General features: G+C 46.9%; 1 protein-coding gene across 10 annotated transcripts in view; it reads right to left on the bottom strand.

Moving 5' to 3' along the window:
* Nucleotides 1-12,096, bottom strand: part of LOC139551768 (ankyrin-1-like) — an 82,208-nt gene that overhangs the window by 19,447 nt on the left and 50,665 nt on the right. For 5 of the 10 annotated variants that reach the window (XM_071363102.1, XM_071363094.1, XM_071363097.1 and 2 more), the window contains exons 7-30: nucleotides 11,778-11,876; nucleotides 11,524-11,622; nucleotides 11,303-11,401; nucleotides 10,887-11,084; nucleotides 10,518-10,616; nucleotides 10,233-10,331; nucleotides 9,826-9,924; nucleotides 9,126-9,323; nucleotides 8,475-8,576; nucleotides 8,079-8,180; nucleotides 7,716-7,913; nucleotides 7,120-7,218; nucleotides 6,719-6,817; nucleotides 6,384-6,482; nucleotides 6,070-6,162; nucleotides 5,841-5,913; nucleotides 5,627-5,647; nucleotides 4,167-4,290; nucleotides 3,965-4,028; nucleotides 3,751-3,863; nucleotides 3,110-3,334; nucleotides 2,708-2,862; nucleotides 2,305-2,516; nucleotides 1,177-1,381 (exon numbers count right to left, since the gene is read on the bottom strand). In XM_071363102.1, coding sequence (XP_071219203.1) covers nucleotides 1,177-1,381; nucleotides 2,305-2,516; nucleotides 2,708-2,862; nucleotides 3,110-3,334; nucleotides 3,751-3,863; nucleotides 3,965-4,028; nucleotides 4,167-4,290; nucleotides 5,627-5,647; nucleotides 5,841-5,913; nucleotides 6,070-6,162; nucleotides 6,384-6,482; nucleotides 6,719-6,817; nucleotides 7,120-7,218; nucleotides 7,716-7,913; nucleotides 8,079-8,180; nucleotides 8,475-8,576; nucleotides 9,126-9,323; nucleotides 9,826-9,924; nucleotides 10,233-10,331; nucleotides 10,518-10,616; nucleotides 10,887-11,084; nucleotides 11,303-11,401; nucleotides 11,524-11,622; nucleotides 11,778-11,876 — 2,974 coding nt within the window. The remainder of the gene's footprint in view (nucleotides 1-1,176; nucleotides 1,382-2,304; nucleotides 2,517-2,707; nucleotides 2,863-3,109; nucleotides 3,335-3,750; nucleotides 3,864-3,964; nucleotides 4,029-4,166; nucleotides 4,291-5,626; nucleotides 5,648-5,840; nucleotides 5,914-6,069; nucleotides 6,163-6,383; nucleotides 6,483-6,718; nucleotides 6,818-7,119; nucleotides 7,219-7,715; nucleotides 7,914-8,078; nucleotides 8,181-8,474; nucleotides 8,577-9,125; nucleotides 9,324-9,825; nucleotides 9,925-10,232; nucleotides 10,332-10,517; nucleotides 10,617-10,886; nucleotides 11,085-11,302; nucleotides 11,402-11,523; nucleotides 11,623-11,777; nucleotides 11,877-12,096) is intronic. The other 5 variants (XM_071363098.1, XM_071363104.1, XM_071363096.1 and 2 more) reach the window with 4 other exon arrangements.

Raw genomic sequence — 12,096 nt, 5'->3', positions numbered from 1 at the left:
TATAATGCTATTCTGACATATGTTGACTCCACAACATGGCGGATATCTTCATGGCTTGTTTGGGCTCTGAGCGCTGTACTCAGATTATAGCATGGTGTGCTTTTTCCGTAAAGTTTTTTTGAAATCTGACACAGCGGTTGCATTAAGGAGAGGTTTATCTAAAGTTCCATGTGTAATACTTGTATCTTTTATCAATGTTTATTATGAGTATTTCTGTAAATTGATGTGGCTCTCTGCAAAATCACCAGATGTTTTGGAGGCAAAACATTACTGAACATAACGCACCAATGTAAACTGAGATTTTTGGATATAAATATGAACTTTATCGAACAAAACATACATGTATTGTGTAACATGAAGTCCTATGAGTGTCATCTGATGAAGATCATCAAAGGTTAGTGATTAATTTTATCTCTATTTCTGCTTTTTGTGACTCCTCTCTTTGGCTGGAAAAAAGGCTGTGTTTTTCTGTGAATAGGTGCTGACCTAACATAATGATATGTTGTGCTTTCGTCATAAAGTCTTTTTGATATCGGACACTGTGGTGGGATTAACAACAAGTTTATCTTTAAAATGGTGTAAAATACTTAGCGCCCTGCACTTTCACTGGCTGTTGTCATATCGATCCCGTTAACGGGATCCCAGCCACACGTGGTCCCGTGTGGCTCAGTTGGTAGAGCATGGCGCTTGCAACGCCAGGGTTGTGGGTTCATTCCCCACGGGGGGACCAGGATGAATATGTATGAACTTTCCAATTTGTAAGTCGCTCTGGATAAGAGCGTCTGCTAAAATGACTTAAAAAAAAAAAAAAGGTATTAATAGGCTAAATTACACACAGTTGCCTCAGGCCTCACATCATCAAGTGGACTCATGAGCTGGGCATAATAAAAAAATTATGATACTAGTAATAATTTCACTGCTTGAGACCCCCCCCCCATGCGCCGGTCGAGACCGGTGAGGGTTGGGAACAACACCTCCGCCACGCTGATCCTGAACACCCCAGGGGTGTGTGATTAGCCCCCTTCTGTACTACCTGTTTACCCACTACTATGGAGCTTTCAGCACTAGTTCTGTCCCCTTCACCCCTGTTCTAACACTCACTTATGTTGACAATTAATGCTATTTGCCATGAACCAGATGTCAAGGACATAAAGTAAACTCCATGCATGACCATACCAATGACACTGCAGAGGAGGCGCAGGCTGGTGGTGTCCCCCTCCCCAGCGTCACGTGGACTCTCCCTCCAAGATGGGGGCAGCGGGATGCGTAATCCTATTGGCCGGTGGAACTTGCGTCGTCGTGGCTCGACCGTGACCACTGGGCTGAAGGTCGCTTGGTTACCAAGCTGTCGAGTCAGAAGCTCGTCTGGGATAGGCTGAGCCTGAAGAGGGAGAGGAAAGACGGGAGATGAGAAAGAGTGAAAGAAAAGAGAAAGGGATAGAGAGAAGAAAGGACAAGTGATGTATTAAAAGGGGAGACAAAAATAAGAACAATAACGTAAGTTAAAAATACAACAGAAAACACAACACTTTTTCTCACATTACTCGCCCTCTGGAACATAGTCAACAAACTATTATTAAGACAAAAAAACATATTATTACAACATAATACATAGGCCAACCTGAACATACATCTAACCGATGGATAAACAATCATACACGTAAAACCAAACCAACTGACATGCACATTTGAATATCAGTTCATTTAGCTCAGGGAACTGAAGTATGATGAAAGGCTAGATAAAGGAAAAACAAAAAAGACAAAAATGAACCAAAGCAAACACATTCATACATCCAAAAATTCAATATCACAAATACAGTACAGAAAACATCTAAATCAAAGGACAACAGACACAATGATAATTAGGCGATATGGGACAAATGGACGCAGTAAGAAGTAAAACAACACAATCTTTGGTCGTGGAAAAATAAAAGGAATACAACTTCAGTATATGGAGGTAGTCAGCACTCCTGACTGCCAGTTTCTATATGCTGTAGTCAGTGTTATGCATTAGACAGCTCCATTGTTGCTGTGGTGCCAAACTTGCTTGATTGGCAGGGCAGACAGCACTGATTGAGTGAGCTGAACAGAGCAGCTACCTGACAAGATGTCCTATTCAATCAAAGTTGACTGAATACAGCCCTAGGTCTTTGGAAGAGCAGTGCAGAAAGCATGACAGTCTATTCACTCCTAGGGAGCCAACATGAAAAACTGCCTTTCTATTCACATAACCCAGTAGGTAAGGTAAGGCATCGCTCTGCATGCATCTCCCCCTCTCTTCCTCGTCCTTCTCCTCTTCCTCACCTGCAGCCCCAGTCGAACTTTCTTGGTGACCGCTGTCTCAGGGAAGATGGCTTGGACATGAGGTACCAGCATGCTGGCCAGCTGACCGCCCTCTGGGCCAATCAGGTCGCTCTCCTGCTGGACGCGGGACACCACAGCGAAGTAGAGGGGGAAGTCCGTGGAGATGATGCGGCGGATTCTCTTCTTCTCCAAGTCCTCGTGACTCTCCAGGTCTGAGGAAGGAGAGGGGCGGCAGAGAGAAAGGGGTATGGATTATGTTAATGTGTTACATATATTTTTGTGTGTATAACATTGTTGTTACAGTCAAATGATATACTGTCGCTTACATACGAGGCCTTAGACATAACAGTACATAAACATGGCTCTACTGTAGAGGGGTGACATTTATCATCGTTACACTGACCTTCATCCATGCCATTCAAAATGGTCTCGAGCACCTCGTCGCCATAGCGATTGCGATGCTCCTTCCAGACAGAGCCGTTCTCACTGCGCAGAACAACCAGCTCCCGGTCCCCTCGACCCAGAGAAGCGAAGTGGGGAATCTCCACTATCACTGGCCTATAGAGATATTACCACTCTACATAAGAATACTATACATGCTATTACTATTGGAATCTATTACGATTACTGTACGATTGCTCCTACACTGTTACAATCACCACTATCACTGCCACTGGGTAATAAGATAAATGCAAGGTCCTCACTGCCCAATCAAATACAGGTTGACAAACAAGCAGACATACAGAGATACAGACACACACATGCAAGCACGCACGCACGCAAGCGGGCACACGCCCGTACTTACCCTAGGAACTGCATACTGGAGGGCCCCAGGGAGATGATACGGCTGGCCAGCCCCTCTCCCTCTACCAGCGGGGGTGGGGTGTTGAGTTTCAGGGGTTTGACCAGACGACAGGTGATGCGGGTGGGGGCAGCACAGGTCCGAGGGGGGATGATGACACGCAGCCCGTGGTGTCTGCTGCCACGCATGGAGCCCCCTCGGGCATCCACCATGAAACTGACCAGGAACCTGACCAGCAACCAATGAGAACCACCATTAATTATTGAGAGAATAACTATCCAACCGTGCTCAACTCAAGTTCATCCTGGTCAAATTAAATTATGAATGGTCAGTGACCTCGTTAAAGGAATGTAATCACACTGAATGGAAGAAATAGGAAATAAGCTACCGATTCATTATGTAATGTGTTGGTATTGTGTATAATAGGGTGTGTAGGTATTGCAGTGCGTAGAGCAGGGCTCTCCAACCCTGTTCCTGGAGAGCTACCGTCCTGTAGGTTTTCACTCCAACCCTAACCCAGCTCACCTGACTCTAATAATTAGCTGGTTGATAAGCTGAACCTGGTTAGTTACAACTGGGGTTGGAGCAAAAACCTACAGGAGGGTAGCTCTCCAGGAACAGGGTTGTGGAGGTAGTAAACTGACCCTGTGTGTATGGGGCTGGCCACTGGGCTAACATTGTCGGAGGTCTCTGTAGCAGGACTGCTGGGGATCAGAGAGTCCTCATCATACTCCTTAGGCAAGGGGACAGGGGTGTGCTGTGGAGGGAGAGGGAGAGGAAGAAAGAGAGAGCACAATCTAATCATCAGCATTAACAATTGCATTTCATGAGATAAATTAATAAATCCTTTAACCTTACCCCCTCAAGCAGGACAGTTTCAGGGGACACACATGGGATTCTGGGAATAGCAGGAGAGTAGGGCCTGTGCCAAAAAAAGAAAGAGAAAAAAGTGAGTGGGCCAAAGAGTAATGTGGTGGAAAATCATTTCCCTCACATTATCCTCAGATGACTGGACTCTGACACACAAAGTGTTCAGTTCGACCCTGGCGCTGTCACTTACGTGGTGCCCAGGCCGCCCTCAAAGTCTCTGAGGGTCTTCTTAGGGGACAGGAAATCATCATCCTGGTCCTTGAGGTCGTCAAGCTTCAGGTAGCGAGCACCATCCATCCCCAGCAACTCATCACCTGCAGAGCACAGAGAGACGACAGAGGAATAGAGAGAGAGAGAGAGAGAGAGAGAGAGAGAGAGAGAGAGAGAGAGAGAGAGAGAGAGAGAGAGAGAGAGAGAGAGAGAGAGAGAGAGAGAGAGAGAGAGAGAGAGAGAGAGAGAGAGAGAGAGAGAACAAAAAACAAAGGCGCAAAACGGAGAGAGAAAGAGAGACATAAAAGAGAAAAATGACTTGATAGGTCTAGTCCAGGGGCGTCAAACTCATTCCATGAAGGGGCTAGTGTCTGCTGGTTTTTGGCTTTTCCTTTCAGTTAAGACCCAGGCAACCAGGTGAGGAGACTTCCTCACCAATCAGTAACCTTAATTCCTCAATCAAGTCCAAGGGACGAGTGAAAACCCGCAGACAATCAGCCCTCCGTAGAATGAGTTTGACACATGTGGTCTAGACTGTTCCATTTTCCACTGCCGGCCGCCATCCTACCATTACCATATATAGTCACATCACCAAGCAATTTCGGATCGGAATGGAGTCAAACCGACAACAACCACAGCCAATGGAGACCAATGGAAAAAACACTACGATTGACAACACAGAATAGAACACACACTGCATGGTACACAGCATGGCACCTGGTTACAGCATAGTGAGCATGCCCGTTAGAGAGTTCTGTATGGGAGAGAATGCCTTGGTTACTGAAAAAGGTTATTATAACTACAAGCAGTTACATATGGGTGTACACAGTCACTGTGTTTGCGCTGATCGTTGAGTGCTTCTCAGCTGGAGTTATATCTGTGTAATTAGTCTGTTGATCAATTAAGCACTGCAGGACTGGATCCCTCAGTGGCAGAACGCTTTTTTTGTTCTACTTTTCTCTTGCTCTACAGTATTTCTACTTTCTAAATCTGATGTAGTCCTGTCAATGAATCCATGGACAGGTGTTGTTAACACTGGTAAAGGAAAATGTCATGACCACATCACATGCCAATGAAACACTGACATGGTCGTTTACATTGAGCAGAGAGAGAGAGAGAGAGAGAGAGAGAGAGAGAGAGAGAGAGAGAGAGAGAGAGAGAGAGAGAGAGAGAGAGAGAGAGAGAGAGAGAGAGAGAGAGAGAGAGAGAGAGAGAGAGAGAGAGAGAGAGAGAGAGAGAGAGAGAGAGAGAGAGAGAGAGAGGAGGATAGCTACTGGGTGGATGTAGAGAAGAGGATAGCAGGAAACATTATTGAGTGAGAGAGACAGTTATAAAGAGAGATTGATAGGGATTAGAGAATGAGAAAGTTCTTGCAGTGGAGGCGCAATTTTATGAGCCACCGAACGACCGGACAAAGCAGAGATATAGACACAGTCCTACCTAACGTTAGCGCTGCAACGCCTACAAAAACAAATGGAAAAGGCATTGTTTAGGCTAGTCATCTAGGTTCAAACAGAGATAGACTTCAGTCCTCTTCCATGACACTGAACCTGGGCTGACTATCACAACCAAAACACAGGACAGGCAGTAGTACTATTTTTTACAGAAAGACTTACACGCTAACAATGAACGTGTCTCGAGTGCCCCAACCTACCCTCATCCTCTGAAACATCCAATATCTCATCTACTGTCTCCGGGAAACTCATCCGATGTTTCTCTGTGGTGATCTGTGAAAAACGTCAAGAGAAGGAGAGAGAAATGAGTGATATCAACTGACATGCTCAAATATGTCATTCCAGTCAACATGGTACTGTACTGTAGCTCATAGTTTCACACCACACACAAATATACTAGTAACCATGTGAACCAGAAGTGCTGCTCACCACGGAAACGGCCTCCTCGGTGACCAACTTCAGCACATCAATGACAGAGATGTAACCAAGTCGTTTGGCAATGCCCAGAGGAGAGGTCCCATTCTACCACAGAGAACAGAGACAGACAGGAGATACACAGATCAGACGCCAGACGAAGGCTGTAGATTTAAGGATGATGGAAGAAATGAGTCGAGGACAGCAAATAAGGGAAAAAGATGAAGAACAGGTGAAGAGAAGATGAAGATAATAGAGTTAGGGAAGAGCAGAACTAGAGAGAAGAGTGTACTGGAAAGATGAGGAGAGAGGAGGAAGGATGTGCTTACGGTGGTGATCTCGTTGGGCTGGGCTCCGTGTTTGAGCAGCAGGGTGACTATGTCAGTATGACCCTGCTGGGCGGCCTGGTGCAGGGGAGTGTAGCCCACCTAGAGAGCAGGGTGGAGAGAGAGAGAGAGAGGGAAAAAGGTGTTCAAGTAAATGCAACCCTCTTACCAAGACTGCTGACATTGACATGCCATAATTCAATAGAAATTCCATGTCCAATCTAATGTAATGGGAGTGATGTGACAGCAGCCTGAAGGCGGCGGTGACGTGAGACAGGGCAGAGCCACACTAATAGAGGCCACGTGTAAGGAGGAGAGTAGCAGCAGCAGCTTCTCACTCTGGTCTTGCTGTTCACATGAGCCTGCTGCTGCAGGAGGAACTTCACCATCTTGATGTTGCCATAGTGACAGGCCACATGAAGCGCTGTGTAGCCCATCTGAAAGAGAGATGGGGGGGGGGGGGGGGGGGTTGGCTGTGTTTCAGTGGCCTCATTATAAACAGCTTGGTGGCTCTGTTATACCTTGAACAGTCCTGCCAGTAAAATATTATTGAAATTTGAGAGAGTTTGGATGCTGTATGAAAGTATCGGAAATGGCATGTCGTCATAGCATGTAATGCATTGTACTGCTTATACTGAACCCCACTCTACTGAATATAACAAAAAAGTGTACATTCCTCTTTTCTGTTTTGTCCACTGTAATCTGAGGTTTGTGGTTGATATCATGCAGCATGTCTTACCCGTGAGGCTGCGTAGACTGATGCCCCCTGTTTGACCAGGGTGTCTGCTATCCCTACGTGACCTTCCTGGGCCACCAGGTGCAGAGGGGTCAGTCCATTCTGAGAGACACGGGGGGAACAGGAGGAATACAGTAGGCTGCTGGTCAGTCTGTTCATTAACCAGCTCTAAGTCAGTCTAAGTCACAGTGCACCATCAAAACACGCATACTAGTAGGTAATTCCGGTAACCGGTTTGACCCAGTGATCGAAACATCATGCCCTGTAGCCCTCAACACTTTATCTTACCATGGGTCTATCAAACCCTGTACAACTCAGCAGGCTATCCCTGAAAGCTTGCCTAAAACCCTGTACAACTCAGCTAGCTATCCCTGAAAGCTTGCCTCAAACCCTGTACAACTCAGCTAGCTATCCCTGAAAGCTTGCCTCAAACTCTGTACAACTCAGCTAGCTATCCCTGAAAGCTTGCCTCAAACTCTGTACAACTCAGCTAGCTATCCCTAAACGCTTGCCTCAAACCCTGTACAACTCAGCTAGCTATCCCTGAAAGCTTGCCTCAAACCCTCCTGAGATGTATTGTTCCTCTTCCAGTCCACTACCTTGTTTCCCAGGTTGACGTTGGCCTGTTTGGAGATGAGCAAGGCCACCATGTCTGGCTGTCCCTCCTGTGAGGCCAGGTGGAGGGGCGTGACCCCCTGGAGGGACTCAGCGTTGGCAGAGGCCCCATACTGCAGCAGGCAGCCGGCCGCCTCCATCTGGTTCTGCTTGGCTGCAATGTGCAGAGGAGTGTAGCCGTTCTAGAGACAGACACAGGGAGTCAGCAGGGTTGGGGGTAATACACTGGATCATCAATTGGTGGGTCGTATTCATCATAGTGTACACTAGTTACCAATGAACCTGAAAGGGGGATATACTAGTACCGCTATGTGTGAGCGGCGTGTGTGTTACATCGTTCCTCTTACCCGGGCAGTGCTGTGTGCGTTGCCTCCCTTGCTGACCAGCAGCTTGACCACGTCCAGGTTGTTGTGATGGACGGCCACGTGTAGAGGAGTCAGGCCGTTCTGCTTGGACACACACACACACACACTTAATGTCACTAGCTATCTAAACCACAGAATATCAGTCTGCCTTTGTGGGGACATGTTTAAAATGAAAAATGATGTCTAAAATGGTGGGACATGCTGATTCCTTTTGGGCTGTGATAAATGACGGTCAGTACTAAGAATACAAGGTTTATTTGTTAGTCGGGTCACAGGAGAGTTCCATAAGCTTTAGGTCGGTCACGGCACTGAGAAGTATGCCTAGCACAGATAAAAAGCACAGGACAGTCCGTGTTGTGTTGCAGTGTGTTTTTCTACCTTCCCAGCCGCGTTGGGGTTGGCTCCTCTCTCCAGCAGCAGCTCGACCACGTCCACCTTGCCGTACTTACAGGCCACATGGAGAGGAGTGAAGCCTTTCTGCTTGGACACACAAACACACACACTCACAGATTCAGCATGAGCAGGAGAACTAAAAAAGGTGAGGTGTGAAGGGATTAGGAGTGAGAGGAACGAGCTTGAGAGAAAAATTGGGTTAGAGAGAGATAGAGATAGAAAGAGAGAGAGGGTGAGGGTGAGGGAAAGAGAGAGAGAGAAAGAGAGAGAGAGAAAGAGAGAGGGTGAGGGAAAGAGAGAGAGAGAGAGAGAGAGAGCGAGAGAGAGAGAGAGAGAGAGAGAGAGAGAGAGAGAGAGAGAGAGAGAGAGAGAGAGAGAGAGAGAGAGAGAGAGAGAGAGAGAGAGAGAGAGAGAGAGAGAGAGAGAGAGAGGGTGAGAGAGAGAGAGAGAGAGAGAGAGAGAGAGAGAGAGAGAGAGAGAGAGAGAGAGAGAGAGAGAGAGAGAGAGAGAGAACGAGAGAGAGAGAGAGAGAGAGAGAGAGAGAGAGAGAGAGAGAGAGAGAGAGAGAGAGAGAGAGAGAGAGAGAGAGAGAGAGAGAGAGAGAAAGAAAGAAAAGTTGGTAAATTAAAGGAGAACCTTTGTCATCTTGGTTTGTTGGGCCGCCCCGTCCAGGAGAATGCGGGTGGTGTGGGCGTGTCCCTCACGGGCGGCGATGTGTAAGGGGGTGTGGCCAGCGGTGGTGGCCGAGTCAGGATTGGCCTTGTGCTCCAGGAGCAGCTTGACCAGCTCCTTATGTCCCATACGGGCCGCACAGTGCAGAGGGGTCTGGTCATCCTAGAGATAGAGAGAGAGAGAGAGAGAGAGTGAGGAAAAACAGAGGTTGGAATGGTATACGTGTAGGCAATTGTATTTAGCTAGCAGTAACATTAAGGTATTTGTGCAGTGTATGCTGTTGTAAAGATAGTAACTGAAGAATTTACATATATATATTCTTCTCTTCAGTTACTATCTTTACAACAACAGCATACATGTAACAGTAACGGCATGTAACAGTAACAACAGCATACACTTTCACTGGGGGGGGGGGACATGTCCCACCCACATTCTGAAATTGCATTTTTGTCCCCCCCCATGTGGACACCTCCGACCAGTCAGGTAGGCTGCTTGGAGTGTTTATCCAACTTATGTCCCCCCCACTTCTAAAACCAAATATGCTCCCCTGATATGTACCATGTGCTGGTGGTTTTGAATGTGTATTCCAACCAGGACAGAGTTTGTGGTAAAACATTATGAATGCTCATAGATGTGTATGGCTGCATGAGAGTGTGTACAGTACCTTAGCCTTGGCGTCCACCTGGGCTGTGTTCTGCAGCAGGAACTGAGCCACCTCACAGTGGCCTGCCCTGGACGCCATGTGGAGGGGCGTCTCCACTTTCTGTTACACAAACACAGGTCAGAGGTCACATAGCCTGTCACAACCACTCTGACATTAAACACATGACTAGGCCATGCAATATCAATAACACACACACATCAACTAAAATATCACATTATACACACAGAGAACAGGCTTTAGTCATCCAATCCGTATGAATGCATGGACCATCCATACCCATCCATCATAACCTTTGCTGGTGTTCATTTCAACATAAGAATAAGATAAGTTACTACTAGTCCATCAGAGAGCGCTGGATATTTCACCCCTGTGTCAATAATAAAGGTTAGAAAGGGGTGGCCTCTCACCACATTGGAGGCATTGGGAGAAGCACCTCTGTGGAGAAGGTTCTTCACAATGTTCAGGTGGCCCATGAAGGCTGCTACATGCAGGGGGGTCAGACCAGACTATGTAAGGGGAGGGGGGGCACATGAAGAGAGAGAATGGTTAAGGTGTTATATAAATCCACCTCCATTAGGCCTACATTCTCACTTTCAGACCTTCTGTAATGGCATAATTGGCAGAAAACTATTACAACAATTACAAACAGTGGTACACCAAATACATTGCTCTTCAAAAGAGTGTTATCTCACCTCTGTGACGGCCTCCAGGGAGGCCGAGTGTTTCAGAAGCAGGTCCATGGAGCGCATGTGGTTCTTCTTACAGGCAATGTGGAGGGGAGTGAACCCATTCTGAACAAAGTCACAACATTTTACTATTTCAGGATGGAGTTATGTTCGGTACGCACGAAATGGGAGAAAGCATTTAGAAATGGAGACGGTCCTGCCTGAACTTGTCCAATAACAACCCTCATTCATATTTCATAATGTTTTCTACTGTTTGTGCCTACTGAACGTGACCCAGTTATAAAAGCTCAGTATACCTGACCAATGGACAGCTACAGTACACCTCACCCTTAACACCAGTATAGAGAAATAGAAGGACACTTAAGAGCTTCTGACCAGTGCACGTGCGTTGGCCTTGGCCCCCTTGTCCAGCAGCACTTTGGCCATGCGGTGGTGACCACAGTGGGCCGCCACGTGTAGAGGGGTCAGGTGGTCCAGCGTGATGTCATCGATCTCAGCGTTGTACTGAAGGAGCTGCCTCACACAGTCCATGTGGTCTCCCTGGGCCGCCATGTGGATGGGGGACAGGCCATTCTGGAGGGGAGAGAGGGAGGACCGGGAGATAGAAAGGAGAAAAAAAAATGGATAAATTAATAATACTGAAATAAGTCACGCCTCAGTGTTGCTGGCAGAGAATCATTTGGCATTGGTTACTGCTGAAAATGCAAGTGTGTGTGATATTGTGCCAAAGTGGACGTAAAGTAGGGCCCTTTATTTTCCCCATAGTGGACCCCAAGAGGCCCGTGGCTGACCTTGGTCTTGGCCTGGATGGGAGCCCCCTGGTCCAGCAGGAGATCGATGATCCTCACGTGACCGTTCCTGGCCGCACAGTGCAAAGGGGTCAGCTCATCCTAAAGAGAGTGAAGAAGTCAGGTAGGGTTAAACAGTTTTCAAGTCAAATGGCAGAAAGGGGTGGATGAGGAGGAGGAAGAGGAGGAGCATGAGGAAGAGGAGAAAGGGTGGGTTACAGTACCTTGGTCATGGCGTCTATCTGGGCCCCTCTGTCCAGCAAAAGCCGAACCATGATCGCATTACCCCTCCTAGAAGCTATGTGCAGGGGGGTGATACCATTCTGAGAGAGGGGAAAGAACAATTTCTAAATCAATTGAATCAAAGACTCTTCTGTTAGGAAATTCGATCTTTGAGGGACTATGATATCTACGATATCTATGTCACGATTAAGGCAGATACAGTAGGTACAGTAGAGTTGAGGTTTAATGGACTGACCTTGGGAGTATAGTTGACATTGGCTCCTCTGTTAATTAGCAGTTGGGCCACACTCAGGTTCTCATAGTGAGCCGCGATGTGGAGAGGAGTGAAGCCAGTCTACAGACAGAGCGAGAGAGAGAGAGTGAGTGAGAGAGAGCGAGAGAGAGAGTGAGAGAGAGAGTGAGAGAGACAGAAAAGAGTAACATCTTATTTTCATCATCCATGTTTGCAGGCGGCTTTGTCGAAAGCTTTTTTGTTTATTGGAAGCTTTTTTGTTTATCAATCAAATGTATTTATAAAGCCCTTTTTACATCAGCAGATGTCACAAAGTGCTATA

Source organism: Salvelinus alpinus, chromosome 24, assembly GCF_045679555.1.
Source record: "Salvelinus alpinus chromosome 24, SLU_Salpinus.1, whole genome shotgun sequence".
In the NCBI taxonomy this organism is placed as follows: Eukaryota; Metazoa; Chordata; class Actinopteri; order Salmoniformes; family Salmonidae; genus Salvelinus; species Salvelinus alpinus.
This window is presented reverse-complemented; position numbering and strand designations above follow the sequence as displayed.